The following is a 16,852-nucleotide window of genomic DNA, read 5'->3' on the forward strand; positions in this document are numbered from 1 at the left end:
TTTGGGTTTGTTTGGGTCTTTTTGTTGTTGTTGCTACATGCTGGTGTCTGGGAGATGCTGAAGCCAGCAGCAGCAGTGGGGGCTCACGTCTGCAGCCTGTGTCTCACTGCCAAGGCTCAGGAGTTCAGTTCTGTGCCTTCCAGGCTGTGAGTGCCTGGCATGGCATTTCCCCAAATGCCAAAAGATGCTTGGGCCACCTCCTTTGTTAGTATGGGAGAAAATACCTTAGAAATCCTTCAAGACCAGCCTGGGAATTTACATTTGGAGTTCTGATGTTAAAGACATTTAGGAGCAATGTTTTACACTGATTTCAGTGCAGGTTTCTAAAGACAGCAGTTGTGTATATACAGACAGGCAGGGTGAATTTAGTTGACTTTTATCTCACTCTTGCAATGAAAATTCTATTTCCAAGGCCATGCCTGCTGAGCAGTGGGATGAAGGTTTCTTCCTGTTCGCCAGGAAAAAAATACCTTCAATACCTCAGTCCAAATATACCTTCAGTTAGGATTTCCAGGTGTTCAGGTTGCAAAGTTTCTTGTCCCAGCACATCAAGCTGCTGTTGGGGAATGTGTGCTTGCCTTCAGCTGGCATCTCTGCTGTTGAGCTTAGGCCCCTACATAAAATTAATCTTTTGTGGCTTTACTGTTCCCACAGGTTTGTTCCTATTAACACAGGGGCTTGTGTAGATGTTTTACCCAGCACACAGATTGCTCATTGCTCACAGACAAAGCTGGCTGTAAAATGAGAAACTCCTGCATTTTCCATGGAGCTGGTCATAATTTTCTATTAAAAATCAAATTATTCTCCTGCAGTTCAGGAGAAGATGGAGGCTCTCCTAACTCATTGCATTGCTGGAGGCAAGGTATCCAGCATGCAAATATTTGGAGAATAGTTAACAGGGTGGTTAAACCACTTAGTTAAGCAAGAGCAACCAAGATTACAATCTGGGCATAGTTAATGAATATGTCTGCAATCTTGTTTTTAATAGGAGCTGAGGCTTTGCCTGCCTGCAGGTGCATAGATTGGTTTAAGTAGCATGTAATTGCCTGCTCTCCAGAGCAGATGCCTGCAGACCTCCTTGTCCTGCTGAGGAAGCTGGAGAAGAGCAGAGATGAGGATTCCACTTACACAACCAGATGAAACCTGGTGGTGGCTGCAGGGGCACAGTAGGCCCAGTGTTTCAGCATGTGAATGGGACTTGTAAATGCTCTGGAGAAAAGCCTGATTTGTGGCTTTTTAAATGGGCTGCTCCATCTGGCAGTTACATCTGCGAGGGAATCCCAGCAATGGAGGGATACCAGTCTGGGGGGATCTGGGAATTCCTGATCCCTGCAAATGCAGGGTGTGGGATTTGGGGCCAGGCTGGGAGCAGCTCTGCAGGCAGGGACTGCAGTGTCTGTGTTGAACAAACTGCAGGGCCAGCCTTCCCACATCCTGGGGAGCCCTGCCAGAGTGCATTGGCCCCATGGAAGTGTCCCCAAAGGAAAAGGCTTGCTAGCCTGCAGTGTCCATCATGCCATGTTTCCAGCAGAGTGTCAGCAAATTTTGGGGTCAGTGCTGCCCTCAGGGCTCTCTGTGGGGAAGAGATGTGCTGCAGACATGGACTGAAGGTCCTGGAAAAGCTCTGGGCAGCATCTTTTCCTTCAGGAAGTGCTGGGGGTGTGCCATTATCCAGACAGCTCGCTTGGGCTGCCCAGCTTCCAGGGCACGGATGGCAGTCTTTGGGGCTGTGTTGAGATGAGAGGAAAGCTGGGCATGATGAACCTCTCTCGTGTCATTTTCTCCTCTTTCCACTGTGCAGGGAAGGTGCCCATTGCTGCAATTCAACAGCCACCCCTCCCAGTGTCACTGTCCTGTGCTGGGGCCCTGCAGCCCTGTGCAAAGCAGGGACCTCCCTTGCCCCTGCTCAGCTGCCCGGGGTTCAGCTTGGGGTGACACCAGGAGGGTATCAAAGTTCCAGCTCCATTTTCTGGGGAGGGGGTCCCTTCCATATGCCCAGCCCTCCCCAGGCAAAAGCTGGGCCCAGGTGACACTGGGGCCACAGAGCCTCGCTGAGTGTCCCTCCAGCCCATGGACACTGCCATACCAGCAGCACCTGGCTGCTTTTCCCCAGTGCTGGCTTCCAGCAAGGCTGTGGGGGAAGCAAACAGGGTGGGACAGAAGGACACAGAGTGGGACTGGTGCAGACTGGTGTGAACTGGTGTGTGCCAGGCAAGGGGAAAGCAAAGGGCAAAGCAAAGCAGAAGGAAGGAGACTGGGGCCATGCCAAGCCTTGGGCTGTCAATGGGATGGCCACAAGGCACAGGGACAGGGATGTGAGGGGACAGGCAACACTGCTGGGTGCAAGGGTGCTGGGCACAGGTGGAACACAGACAGCTCATCCCAAGGCCAGGGCAGGGCTGCAGATCCCTGCCTTTTTAAACACATCCAAGCAGAAAGGCATCTTTGTGTTCCCTTGTCACATTCAGGGGCGTTCATAGAACCTGGGCACCAACACCCCCACACACGCCCCATGATGATGGGGTGATGGAACCAGTTTCAACAGGTGGATGTTGAACTTCAGAGCTATGTGCCATTGTCCAAAGTGGCTTTGAGTTCCCTCCCTGCTCTGAAAAGGGATTTCTCTTTCCACCTCTGTTGCAACCAGTTCCCTGTTGTCACAGTAACACAAGCAAAACAAGTCAGGCTGGTTTTCAGCAAGGAAAAAATCTCCACAAATATTTTCCTTAGTTTGCAATTTAAAAGCTTCAAACCAAACCCATGGTCACAGGTCAAAAGTTTCCTCGGATATAAAGCAACAGAGGAGCCTCCTAGAAGTCAACTTCTATTTCCCTCTTGTCCTCTAGTCCTCATTGTTATCCAGGAACTTCAGACTTAAAATGGAAGCATTCTTTGCCCCACAAGCTGGAAGAGATAATTTAGCACCACTGTTTTTTAGGCACCTCTAACACATTGAAAATATCCCTTCCTGGGTATAAACCCCATTTCAATTAGTTCATTGTCAAGGTTTAACCCCAGCTGGCAATTGAGCTCCACACAGCCACTCACTCAGCCCCCGTGGTGGCACTGCCCTGTCAGGGTGCAGAGCTCCTGGGCTGTGCCTGGGTGCAGCAAAGGGAAAAAAAGCAGCAAGGACTCACCCCTTCTCCAAATCACAGCAAACCCATCTTTATTAGTGACACCGTGGCAGTGTGTGAGAGAGTAGCCATTCACCCAATGCAGGAGTTGATTGCCTCTGCTTACTGAGGATTTGATTCTGATCACCCAGAGAATTCTCCCACAGCCCACTGGGCCCCTTCCAGGTTGTGCTTTGCAGGGGTGGGATCAAGGGCAGTGGTAATTCCTGGCCTTACAGTCATACCTCAGAATTCAGCAGCTGAGTTAAATATTGTTCCCATTGCTCATTGCAAGTCAGAGAAGGCATTTTCAGAAACTGCATGAAAATATTAATTTGTACAGTGGTTTTAGGGAGAGAAACACACTTAAATGAGCACACAGCAATTAAACTGACATGGTTTCACACTTGTGCTCCTTGGTGTTTGTTGTTCACTTTTCCCTTGATACCAGTAACAACCCTGGACACATAAAGGTGAAGTCCAGGGATATTTTAGCCCTTTGAACCCAACTGTACTATATTTTTTTAAAACTGAATGGCTTTTTTTTTTTTTTTTTTTTTTTTTTGGCCCCAGCATCAAACTGTACCCAGCCTGTAAGATATTGAAGGGAAACAGATTGTGCCAAGATATTGCTTTCTCTGGCAAGCTCGTTGTCTTCATCACCAAGATCCCACATAGAAAGCTGCTTGTTTCTAGGCTATACATCAGAAAACAAAACCCAAACCCAGCCTGGAGAGGGCAGCCATTGTTCTGGGGTTGTTCAGGCTCTCAGGATGATTTCCACCGCAGGAGCGAGAACACCTTGTGGATCACGTAAAGCAGGGTGGCCACGAATGCAAATACCTGGGATGGAAAAACACAGCAGCCCATCAATGTTCTGTGGCACGGTGCCACTCCAGCACTGAGCCCATGCCCATGCCCATGCCTCGTGACGTGCCACATGTCTGGGGACACCCATGCACACTGAGATGGCGACTGGTTTCTCTCCCCCCTCCCCAAACTGTTGGTACAAATACAGATTTGCACTTGAGGCCACTCCAGAGCCACCTGCTGCCATTCCTTGCCCTCCTGCCAGGCACTCACCACGGCAGCAATGTTCTCCCTGTACTGATGTGCCAGGATTGGGAAGAGGCCAAGGGAATAGGTCGTGTAGGCTTCCAGCACCGCGGCGCTGAGGTAGAACAGCGCTGCCGTGCACTGGCAGATGGCATCCTAAGGAGCAAGGATCACACAGTCACCTCCAAGGGAGTCACACTGCCCCTACAGCCACCCCCAGGCTGCAGTCTGGAGAGCAGCAGCAGCACCCTGCTGGTGACAAACCCACCCCTAGGGTTTGTCACAGGCACGTACCAAGGCAACCCAGCAGCTGCCGCCGCCGTGAGCCCCGCAGAGGTAGAGGCACAGGAGGGAGATGGACATGACGAAGCAGAACACGGAGACAAACATCACCCAGCCCTGCAGCATGGGGTATGGGACCTTCGAGGATGCCACCAGGATCCACACAAGGCCCCCAATGATCTGCAAGTCAAAGTGGGGGACATGGTGAGTGTGGGATAAAGTGACTTGTCCAGAGCGGAGCCAAAAGCCACTCGTGCCTCTGGCACTGCACATGGCAGCAGCCCATGAGTTCTTCCCAGCCTCCACCCGAAAATGGGCATTTAGCTGGGAGTATCTGCCACTGATCCTGACCAAAAAAAATTCCTCATTGGTGCCACTGCCACTCACACCCTCCCTACACCAGTGTGCTTAGGAGGCTGGCTCAGACCCTTCAGAGAGCTGGCTTTAATGAACCGGGAGGCTGATTTAGGAGAGGTGTGTTTGCTTCACACCCAGCATGTCAGATCCCTGCCAGGAGCAGTGTCAAACCCAGCTCACCTGCACAAGCAGCACAGAACCTGCCCTCGCAAGGGTCACATGCAAATATCACTCTGAAAGGAGGGAACAGACTGAGGAGAGGTTTGACTCCCTGGGTAGGGGAAAAGAGCCTGAAAAGAGCTCCTGCTTGGGAAAGGAAGCTTGTGTTGCTGCTCCAGTTCTTTGGGTCATCCTTCATTGGCTACACCAGAGCTGTGCCTGGTCCCAGCTGCTGGTTTGGGAGTGAGTGGGACCTTCTCAGCCAGCCTTGGGAGTTTGCCATGGGTTTCCTGGTGGTACACAGGGACAGCAATGTCTGGGCTCCATCCATTCACCAGCAGACTCTTGCACAAGAGGATAGGAGCATTATGTTCAGTGTTGTGGGATGTCTGGAGTGCAAGTGGTGCCTTTACACTGAAATGCCCTCAGTAGCTTTTCTGTGCCACAAATCAGCCCCGTTGGACTGAGTTCCTTGGACTTGTGCGAAGTTCGGTCTGTGCAGCATCCTGGGATAAGGAGCTCCACAGCTGAGCCCACACTCTGTGGATTTGTGCTGTTGTGGGGACCTATCCCTCATCACCAGCCAGTCTGGGATTCAGGCAAATGCCCAGAGGTAGGAGAGCCTTGCTGACTCTAAGGTCATTCTGATCCTTGTATGGCCAGTGTGTCCCAAATGAGTGCCAGCTCATACTCATTTCCATTTCCTTCCAGGCATTTTGCAAGTAGAAAGGAAGTCTCTGATTTATGGTAACTCAGAAAATGTTACATCATTTGTGTCACCCCACAGTTGTAGGAAAGTTTGTTGGTGCCATTATGCAAATTGACATTACATCAATTATGTGGTTGAGATGTGGCAAAGACCTGAGTGAAAATGGGTCTTCCAAAGAGCTGCTCTTCTGGTCTCTCTTGTAACAACCAAAGGCTGAGCCTTGAACACTAATCCAGTCCTTTTAATCACTCATGGGCTGACACAATGAGTGTGTTGCAGCTAAAAATCTTGGGGAAAAGCATTATGCTCCATTAAAATCAGGCACAAATTATGGTGAGATACAAGGTTGGGGAAAGAAGCACCACAGCTCACTTCGTACCACTCACCATCTCTCCTTCCTGCAGGCTGTGCTTGCCCACTCAGAAAAGTCTGTTTGATGTGGTTTGATTATTGACTTTGGTTTTATGGTGAAGAATCATAAAAAGGAAGGAAGGATTGAGAGGCTTTCAATAACTCACAGCAGGATGTGGACGACAGTCTAAGAAAAAAATTCAACCTTTAAATAGCTTTTACAAAGCAAACATATCTGCTTTCAGCTTGTTTCAGGTTTTCCACATAGGTCAGGGTATCCATATGTGCAGAAAGTTCTTCAAATTAAATAGATTACAAGAAATAAAGTGAGCCTCACAGATTAAAAATTGTAACTTTTAATCAGCCCATGCAAATGTGGCAATCATCTGGGCTGCAGGTAGGATCTTCTGAAAATTTCACAACCATCTTAGCATTTCAAATGCCAATTTTGTTTTGTTTTGTTTTGTTATGTTACCATCTTGGCCGATGGTAGGCAAACTGAGATTCCACTAAGGAATGAGAAACTCTTTATCCCTGTGATTCAAGGCAGCCACCTCCTGTGTACACAGCAGAGGTCACACAGCTGCACAGCCCAGAATCTGCCTGGAGATGGAGAAATCCAGTCATGCAGCATTCCTCCTTCCTGGGTGGTTCCTGGGCCTTCAGGATGCACATTTCCAGACCTTCCCCAAACCAAGGATAGGGTGCTCACTTCAGCAAGCTGCCCTGCCAAATCCCCCGGAGACAGGGATTACAAACAAACAGTTCGAGGGGAATGAGCTCTCTGAGGCCAACAGGACTAACATAACTCAGGGGCAGGGGTGGCTGGCAAGTGTCAGCCCGGCCAAAACCTCCACAGGCACTTAGCATCTTCCTTCCTGTAGCTGCAGGGAACCGGGGCATTGCTCTCGGGCAGAGATCAGGTCTGCAGAGCACGAGTGGAGCGGCTGAAGCAAAGCCGTTCCCTACATCCTCTTTGCTACATTGTTATCACCAGGAGAACGAAGGAAACGCTGTCAATCCCAGGAGGGGGGAGCAAGCTGGGTGACAGGAAAGGATTTGGTGCCAGATGGCAAAACTGCAGTTTTTACCATGAAATAATTTGAATGGCATCCTACAATACTCAGCCAGAGCTGGACCAAAGCGCTCGGAAATTAGAAAAAGCCTCCCAAACTCTTATGAGAGGAGCACGTTTCATTCGTGGGCCAGAAAACTAAGGGGAAAAAGTTCAAGCTGAGACTTTGTATCTCATAACCTATGCTCAGAGCAAATGCTTTTAACCACCTGCACCAAGTCCATTAAGATTATGATCTCCTCCTGCTCAATGAAGTTACAATGTGGAAAGAGGTTACAAGGTGTTTGTTCACCCTTTGCTCACCTTTCGCTCACCCACACGCCCAGGGTCCCGCAGCTCCGCACCTGCGGCTCAGGAATGCCGCGATGGAGCAGCGCAGCCCCGGCTGCTGCAAACAATTCCCTCTGCTCGCCCTAATCCCCTGCTCCAAGCGAGCAGTTCATCCTCTGCCTGGGCTATGCACTAAAATCACCCCCGGGTAATTAAGCGGCTCCATTTGGCAACCCACTTAAACCCACCAGCAACCCCTGCTGCTTTTTCAGGCAGGAAATTAAAACGTTTTTCAAAGGCTCCAGAAAAATCCCACCGCAGACTAAAGGAGAGCTTCAGAGCCCGTGGTTTTCTCCGAGGATGAGATGCTCTCCAGCCCCTTGTGGCTCAGGGACCTGGCATGGGTCCTGAGCCACTCGTTTGGGGACAAGTGTCACCCCTCGGACACCTGCAGCACAACTTGTGCTGAGTGCCCAAGCAGCAGCCACGGCCCTCCCCCAGGGACAAGCCAGCACTCACGATTTCAGGGATGAAGAGCACATCTGGGAAGGTCGTCAGGACGGCCAGGCCGCTGGGCAAAGTGCTGCTGGAAGTTGAGGAGGACATTGGAAGCCTCTGGCACGGTCCTTATCGGTCACTCTGCTCCTCACTGCTGAATGCAGCCTCCCTACCTCTCCCTCTCTCTCTTCCTTCTTTCCTGCCCTTCCTGCCCTGGTTCCTTTCCTCCCTGCTTCCTGCTGACAGATGAAGACAGCTGTGAGTGGCACAGGTGTGGCCAAACCCTGTGACCTGGAGTCACATGGGAGGTGTTCGGGACACGCAGGGACAGCCCCGGGGCGCTGGGAGCAGAGAGCGGCTGTCCCTGCACCCGAGAGTGCCAGGCAGGTCCCTGGGCAGGGCCGAGTGGCACTGGGGTGACAGCTGAGGGCAGCAGGGGACACCTGTGCCCATCCACCTGGACAGCCTCCAGTCCCCTTTGATCTGCACAGTGAGCCAGCATGGTCCCCGCACACCTGAGGTGGTCACAGCAGAGGACACGAGGGTGGCTGGTGGCCAGGATGTGACACGGGGCAAACAGTGGGGCCTAGAAATGTCCCACAGACATCCAGGGATGAGCGCAATCAAACAGCAGGGCAAACCACCTCCATCATCTCTGAAGGAGATTGGAAATGCCAAGGTAACGCAAATGACCTAAAACGATGAGACTTCTCAGGCAGTTTCACTTTTTAAATTTTACCTTTTTGTTTGTAGTCCATGGGAGCATATGGAATATTTAGTCCTTTTTAACACACTTGGACACACAGCAAAAACCACAGAACTCCAGAAGCTGAGGCCAAGAAGTGAAAAGAACTTCCTTTGAGAAAGGAAGACAGGGTAAAACCTGTCCCTTGGAGAAAGCAGTGAGGCAGGGGAGTGGAGAAGGCTGCAACATCAGAAAAACTGGGGAAATGCTTTTAAGAAGCAGATTAAGTGAGGGGCAGGGTTACATGGCAGAGCAAGCACAGAATCACAGAGCTGGTGGGGCAGTGAAGGGATGGGATGGATGCCTCTGACCCAGAGCTGGAGCTCTATTATTTCCAGTCTATTGAAGCAAAAACATCTAAGTAGATAATGCCATCCTTCTTTTTCTTCTGGAGACCTTTTTTCACTTAAATGCAGAGTCCATGCTGACCTTCATGACTTCTTCCAATGTGGGAGAGACTTCTTTTCCCTGCATCCACCTGATTTCCCACTTCTCCAGTGAGATCCCTTTGCCCTAAGGTGACACAGCTACACGTAATGGATGAAACCTTGGATATGAGGCAGACCTAGAAACCAGTCAGCAGTGGGAGAGCTGGAAGCAGTGGGAACATAGGCATTGGAGCTGGAGACACAGACACAGCTCCAGAGGGGTCTCACTGTCTCTGTAAGGGATGGAGATGAAGCTCTCCTGTTCCTGGGACCACGGGACTGGTGTGAGGAACAAGCAACTGCATTATGAGGGGCAGGGCCACTGGAGCTGTTCCATTTGGAAGGGCTGTGACAGCTTTAAAGAACCCCTTCTTTGTCTTATTCACAAATATTTGGTGATGGATTAAAAACCAGGGGGTTTAGTAGGACACTGGGTTCAGTGGTGAAGAATGCTGAGACCAGCTGGACCAAACTCTTAAATTAGGCCCCTCATGAGGGTGCTCCTCCTAAATGAGGTGGGCATCAACAGGGATGTGGAAGAGCCTGGTAGGGAAGTGAGAGATGAAAGTTTTGAGCAGAAACCAAAGAGCTGGTAAAATCTGACTCAAACATGTTCTGCTGAGGACAACACAGAATCTAAAAGTTGCAAGACAGTCAATCTCTTCATACTACGAAAGATCAGTCCCAGTTTTCCCAGCATATCTCCTTGAGATGCATGAAGATTCTTCCCTAGGCTGGGAACACCCCTGAGGGACAGCTCTGGAGGCTGAATGAGAGGCTTGCTCATGGCCAGTGACATGGGTGAGTAACATCAACCTCTATTTGATAGTTATTAAACTGGCTATGTTATTGGTGCAATAAATAGAGCACTGTATTAGCAGCTTCATTATGTAGTAAATAACTCTGATCAGATTGTAGTTTTGCCATTTTTGCATTTTTCTCTTTTTACATTTTCATCTAATCAATTTAAATAAAGCAGTCATTTATTCATACCCATCCTTGCCAGCTGCTGGCCAGCTGAAACAAAAAGGATGACACTACAGGGCTCCCTAGGGAGGTATGAACCACTGAGTTTTCTGTTCTGAAAAGGCTTCTCTGAAAGAGATCCCTGGACACACAGAGTTTTGGAGCTGGGATCCAAATACTGGAGGCGAGCTCCAGAAAGAGGATGAGGATGCCTTTATCTGCTAAGGACAGCACCTCAGCCCATCGTTGGTGGTGCAGGAGATGCAGCCCCGGGGAGGTACAAACCAGCAGCAGCTCCTGGGAGAGAACTTCTGTGTTAGAGCAGTCCCTGGTGGATGTATTCAACACTGGAGGCAGCACTCAAATGTTGGGGCAGGGCTCCTGGGAGGATTACTCCCACACTGGAAGTGCCATGAAAGAAAGCAGGTGCTGGCCTTCACCTCTCCTGGGGAGCCTCTTATCTGCATCAGGAACACCAGGGAGAGCTGCTTGCCTTCCAAAATAAATGTATTTCTTTTTGTGCTGCCACACTTTGCCAGTAGGGTCTAGACACTTCTGGCTTCAGATCTGCCCTTGGGGTTTCTGAGGCAGTATCACAGGACGCTCAGTTGTCTAGGAAGTACACAGGGATATAGGGTGGAGTTCTGAATGGTGGCACTGGGAAGATAAAAGCCAACAGTTTTTTTTGTCCTTTTTAGTGGGAGCAAGTAGGGGAGGGCTTCAGCTTTGGATCCTGAAGAAGGGAAAGTGAATCACCTCAGTGCAGTTTCTAGGTTACAAAAGAAAGCCATAGGTCCAGCACTGGCACTTTCTTCCAGGAGCTTCTCTGAGGGAGCAGCTACTGGAGTTTTTTCAATGTTGGACATAGATTCTGTGAGAGAATCTGAGGGGACACACAGTGAAAAGGAAGAGCAAAGACCTGCATGTGGCGCAGTTCACAGGCGGCAAGAGGAAGGGGAAGGCCAGGGCTGGCTTTTTTCCCCAAGAACTGTATGGAAGCAGTTGCTGGCTGTTTAAAGTGTCAGAGCTGGGCTCTGGGGGATTGATATGATGAATGCAGCTGAGAAGGAACGTGCAAAACTCCAGGATGTGGGGTGTAATTCCAGAGGTGTGAGACAAATGTGGAGTCAGCAAGTGTTTCCTCAGCTGGCAGCTGTTGTGACCAAGACTTTTGCTGCACATGTACAGTTAAGGTACAGGATTTATGTGACTGAAAATACATGAAGGCGCAGTTATTTGGAGAAATTCTGCAAGTAGCATCCAACTGTGTATCATAGCACACCAGCTCTGTCATGACAGCTCCCACACCATCCAGCTACATACATATATAAATATATATATATATATGCGCACACACAAGTACAGGTATCATGTGGGAGTGCCATTCAGCAACCAATACTATAAATGTAGAGCCCAGTCTTTGGGTGGGCCAGAAGGAAATGTTCCAAAATCAACAGAGAAATTCTGTCTCCCCTACTGCAGCTCCCACAGCTCTGGATTAAAATTCTGCAGCAGTCCCTTGGCTGGAGCAGAGCCATCTCTGCCCTGGACCACACTGGTTTCCAACAAGCACTTCAGAGCAGGAGGGGGCACTTCCCCCTGCCAGATCCCAAATTCCTGCTCTTTGGTTCCTTCTATCCCCTCTGCAGTGCCAGGGGCTGAGTGACAGCTGCTCAGCGTGCCCAAGCTGTGAGCTCAGCTCCAAGAACTGGCAGAGCAGGAGAGCTGTTGGAGCTCCTCAGGTTTGGAGGAAGTTGCTGACACAACTTACTCCGAAAAAAAAGGAGTCATCAAGAAAACACCAACACTAACACTGCTCAAAACTGTCCTGTAAAATTATCACAGTGGGTGGATTTATTTCCACCCCCACTCCTCCCAAACAGAACTGGCAAGTGCTATTCCCTGAGCACTGAAGGCTGGGAAACAAGATTTTAAGGGTGCCTGAGCATCTCACTGGGATTAGTCTGAGAGAGTGCTTCACACAGCACAGCTTTTATAGCCCCTCTGCACAGAACATGTGTCTCAGCACCTCTGAGGATGTGCTGCCCAACTTTCACAAGCAGTAACACAAACTCTGCTTGGAGCTGAGTAACAGCTGGCAAAGCCCTCAAGACCTACCAAGAGAATCCCACAGGGTACACAAATGAGGGGGGAAAAAAATAAGAAATTTAAGAATTAATCACATAATAAGGAATGTATCAAGTAACAGCCACAGGTTCCTGATGCCAAGATTCTGGTTTAGTGCCCCCTCCCCTTCTCAAAAACAGCTCACATGCTTCCAGTTTTGGTTTAGGGTTGTTTTGCAGTTTGTTGGTTTTTTTTTTTCCTTTTTTTTTTAATAAAAGAAGGCTTCCAGATACCTAATACTATTGTGCTGTTTGTGCAGGACAAACTTAAAATACTAAAATGCACAAGTCAAAACAAGCTGTTTTGAACTGCTCAGCAGTGCAGGCTCAAGCACTTATTTGCAATGGCTTTACTCTTTGTACAATCAGTTCTATATGTAGCAATGACTGTATATAAAGTACATACTATTGTTTTCATTGTCAATTTACAAGAGGAAAAAAAAATAAATATTTTCCATTCTTATTATACATTAACATTTCAGTAGAAAGTTACAGGTGTTGTGTTGGCATGACCTGCAACATCAGGAGGAGAAGGGACATGCATACTTATCTATTAAGAATTCTAAACTATGACTTTGTAATAAATTACAGAGGACAGATACCAGCCAACAGAATACTGATTATCTGAATCCAGTACATTTGTGATTCTTACTCCATGGTAAAAGCCAAAAATCTTCAAAATACAAAAGCCAGTAGCTTGCATTATAAGTAAGACAAACCACGTATGGTATACATACATACCACCTATGGTAGAGCCTCTTCTCCAAATGTTTGTCAATAACAGGCTTGTGGTTTCTCAGGCAAAGGAAATTAAGTTGTTGAGTTGGTCCTTGCACCCTTCACACATAACTAGCACCATAAAGATGCAAGGACCTCAGCAAACACCTAAAATTCATGCTTAATAGATAAAGCATGCATTTTGTAGTTTGTGCAGGGTACATATCTGTTCATTAAGGTTACTGTGCAAAAAAGATTCTCGACCACTGCAGATGTTTCTGTAATTCTGTTATGATTATTAGCAACATTTTGAAAGTTTAGCAGGCCTGTGTGTGATTAATGAAAAACCTGTACTCATGCTTCTCCCCCGACTGCTGCACCACTCAGCTGGGGGATGAGGAAACAAAGGCAGCAGCCTCAATTCCAATGAAGTGGGGGAAAACAAGCTGCAGTTTGCTAAAAAATTAAATATTTTTAAATGGCACAAAGCTTTGTACAGGTGGATCTACCAGTGCAAATACATATACATGAGGTACAGATTTGTTCAGATCTTTTTGTAGGCCAGATCTATTTATATGTATCTTAAAATCACTCAATTTCCTGCTGTCAGATAAATGCTACAGCTTGTCAGCCTGTAAGTAAAATCAAAATCAATACAAATTTTCAGCATATTCAATATCAGATTATTGTAATTTCTCTACAATTTAGTTTCTGAGCTTTCACTACTGAGACTACTTAATTAATTTTTGGTTTTTTTAAAAGCAAAATAATATGATAATAATTCTCTTTTTCAAGACTTGATATGATGTGAGGAAAAAGTTAAAACTGTATATGTAATTTGGAACAATAACTGTAACTGGCTGAATATTATAACATTGCTTGAAGTTTTACCAAGTACTGTTAGGAAGGAGGAACACAGTTATTGCTATTTGAAGACTTAAAATTAAACCAAACCAACCTGAAAGCATAGACAGAACTATTCCAATGGTGAAAATTCTATAGATACAAAACAGCATTCTGCCTAAAATTAGTTCTTTTGCATGTTAAAATTCTTCAAGTTATCTACAGCTTTCTCTCCCGGGTGACAATGATGGCATTTACATGGAGTTACGGATTTGAAGTGGCTAACTGAGGGGGTCACACAGCTTTTCAACTCTGGCAGCTCTCTCTTGAGACGTTCCAGCTGCTCCACCTGGAATATATTTGGTTGTTCAGGATTTGAGTCATATATCCTATAAAGGAGAAAAGAAAAAACACTGATCAGTATAAACTAGCAGTGCACAGAAATCTACACCAGATGAAGCACCTGGGTTTTTTCCCTTAACAGAGCAAAATTAGGCGCCAGAGTCAGTTTGTCTGGGATTAGTACCTTATGTTTTGCTGCTTATCTCACAATAGAAAATGGTATTCCCTTTACTGGTATTCCCTTTACAGGCTGGTTAGTGTTTCATTGGATATACTAAAAACCTACTGCCATATACTCACTTCATCTCCTGACAAATGTGATTTTACAGGTGGCACAAAGCAGTGAAACAAGAGCAGTGTTCTAGGCTTCAAAGTTCAAAGCATAAGAAATTTCAGAGCCCTGAGATTATTTGAACAGATATAATATACTCTAATATACTGCTGGCACATAATACTGCATTGAGTGTATACTTACTGTTTCAAGAAGTATTTCACCTCCCCCAGTTCAGAATTTTTTCTTTTATAAATGACCATGATTACCACAATATTAAGTGAAGTGTGAAAAACAGAAAATCTGACCTCTCTGCACACCTAATGCAGATTAACCATCTGCACTACTTTGTTTTAAACAGCCTATCCTGTTTTCACTTTCTTCTTTTCACATATGTAAACAAAGCTGCAGATTTGAAATGTCAGCATCATTACCAGATTGTCCAAATCCAAACCACATTTTGAGTGACAGTGCAAGCACTGAGCACAACTCAAACGCTATTCCGGTGTAATTCATTATAAAGAAAAAGCATTGGTGCTCCTGTAACCTAACACTGGTACAACACCTATTGTAACAAGGATATACCTTGATTTCCAAAAATTAATTTTTTAATATCAGCATGTTTATATAGAAAATTTTAATCCTGGCACCCAGCTGCTCTTATTTTTAGCTGTTGCACATAGTTCCAGATATTGCAGGTCTTCAGGATTTTCTCCTTCAAATGAAAACTTCTGCAAGAAATTACCATGGTTTCTGCCTTAGTCTTTAGGAATGATCATACTTCACTTATGAGTCCTTCAAGAAAGTAGTTTGTTTTTATTTCATCATCCTTTGTCTCTCACACATTTTTCAATTTATGCCCAAAAGAAACCAATGCCACTAACAATGCAGTGCTCAAGTGAGAGAGTGCAAGGTGCCCTTTTACTCTGACAGGACAACTTGTGAACTGCTGGCAACTCCAAGACACCAAAACCAACATGCAGCTCTCAAAGATGGGATCAATAATGGGATTCAAGTGAGGAAACACTTCCACAGGAAATATTGATATGATCACAGTAAGGTCAAGGACAATTTCTGTGAAGAAACTCCTATAAGTGAGGATAGATGCTGTCCAGTTTAATGAAATTCAAACAGAAGGCATAGCATCTGAATTACGTGCACATCACTTGTAATCCAATACAGGCCTAAGATATGACCCAAATTTACCCAATGGAAGCTTTCTGCAAAATAACAGCTCTTCCTTCCTTCCTGTGCTTTCTTCAGTCGAGTCAGCTGACACCTTATGAATTTCCCTGCAAATTCCACACAAAACACTGAAACTGGAGGATAGTATTCTACACAAAACACGTGTTAGGAGCTAAGAATCTGAAGTCTTTCCCATCAGCTGGACACTAGAACAGCAAAAGAATGGTTCTTCTTAGCCCCTTGTTCCTAGAACATGGTTAAGCATGTTTCCAAACAGCTTCTGGCAAGTATTTTATTACTAGTTCTTTACTACAACAAGTATAAACTCTTTAATTTCTGCTCCACTCTAAAAAATTTTCAATTGAGATTCTGGATGAATTCAACCCTCCAAGTTCCTTTCAAGCTGTCCACTAGAGCCAGTCCACTCCAATGTGGGTATTTGGTTTCTTTTAAACCAAAGGCAGAGAAGACAACTCAAAGCAAAACTTCAGAATTTCTTGACCTACTTTTTGTTTGGGTCCACAAAAGTACATCAGCAGTTTGCAGCAACAGAGCTCCAGTACTTCTCTAATTATTTCCAACATCACTGTAAAGATAAGGAATAAACTCTCATGTCCCTATCCTCCTTTCTTCAACAGGACAATAATTTGTAAGCAACTATGCACCAAAGTTTCTCCATCCAACCTCCTGTTAATAAGCAAGCCCAGCAGAAGACTGAGAAGTCCTTTAAACATCACTTTTTTAAGTAAGCACCTTCTACAAAAGACTTGCAGGACGTTGCAGGGCTCTGAAGTGGGTGTAAAACTGATGTGTTTGGCTCATGAAAGGTGTTTTGCAACCTCTGAAAACATGTTCTAGACAAGAGGCTGCAGCACTGAAATACTGTTTTCATGCTCAAAAGATTTTCTGAAGCTTTTGATTAAAGCTTTTCACTTTTCTTTAGATCTCGAGGAAAACAGAGTTTACTTTGCAATTCACAAAATAGGGAAGACTTAAACTGCCATTGCATAACATCTTAATTCAACCACTGAGTAGATTACAAATTAACTCCAACTACCCTTCCTCCACATATCCATGCTGTTATTTAGGTAACATGCAGTTTCAGGCAAACAGGGCAGCCCAGATTTCAGCAGTCTTGTGCTTTTGAGATGTGTTTAAAATGCTTTTGATTTGATTGCGAGCTAAATTTGTGCAAATGTTGGGAAGTTACTAATACCACTCAAGCACAGCTTTTGCCTGCAAATGCAACATGCAGCGTAAGGAACTGCAGTGTTTAGACAAAGCTCTCATGGAAAAGCTCCCAGCATCCATGTTTGGGAAATAGTGATTTAGTATTTTTATGCAGTTCTGTATATT

General features: G+C 46.3%; 2 protein-coding genes across 10 annotated transcripts in view; both read right to left on the reverse strand.

Moving 5' to 3' along the window:
* Positions 1 to 3,143: 3,143 nt before the first annotated feature.
* On the reverse strand, positions 3,144 to 12,227 carry MAL (mal, T cell differentiation protein). 4 transcript variants are annotated; one of them, XM_009096203.4, is made up of 4 exons: positions 7,895 to 12,227; positions 4,467 to 4,634; positions 4,200 to 4,328; positions 3,144 to 3,959 (listed from the first exon to the last, which is right to left on the reverse strand). In XM_009096203.4, exons 1-4 carry the CDS (start codon positions 7,979 to 7,981, stop codon positions 3,885 to 3,887), a joined length of 459 nt encoding a protein of 152 aa, XP_009094451.1. In that variant the 5' UTR covers positions 7,982 to 12,227; the 3' UTR covers positions 3,144 to 3,884. The 4 variants fall into 4 exon arrangements, with proteins under 4 accessions (XP_009094451.1, XP_030091802.1, XP_030091803.1 ...); XM_030235942.2 differs by having other exon boundaries at positions 3,144 to 4,328; XM_030235943.2 differs by having other exon boundaries at positions 4,467 to 12,227.
* A 231-nt stretch (positions 12,228 to 12,458) lies between these two features.
* The window catches only part of GPCPD1 (glycerophosphocholine phosphodiesterase 1), a 42,974-nt gene continuing 38,580 nt past the window's right edge, over positions 12,459 to 16,852 (reverse strand). For all 6 annotated transcript variants that reach the window (XM_050973142.1, XM_050973139.1, XM_050973138.1 and 3 more), the window contains one exon: positions 12,459 to 14,087. In XM_050973142.1, the coding sequence (XP_050829099.1) occupies positions 13,883 to 14,087 (205 nt within the window). In that variant the 3' untranslated portion in view covers positions 12,459 to 13,882. The remainder of the gene's footprint in view (positions 14,088 to 16,852) is intronic.

This window comes from Serinus canaria, chromosome 3, assembly GCF_022539315.1.
Source record: "Serinus canaria isolate serCan28SL12 chromosome 3, serCan2020, whole genome shotgun sequence".
Lineage (NCBI taxonomy): Eukaryota > Metazoa > Chordata > Aves > Passeriformes > Fringillidae > Serinus > Serinus canaria.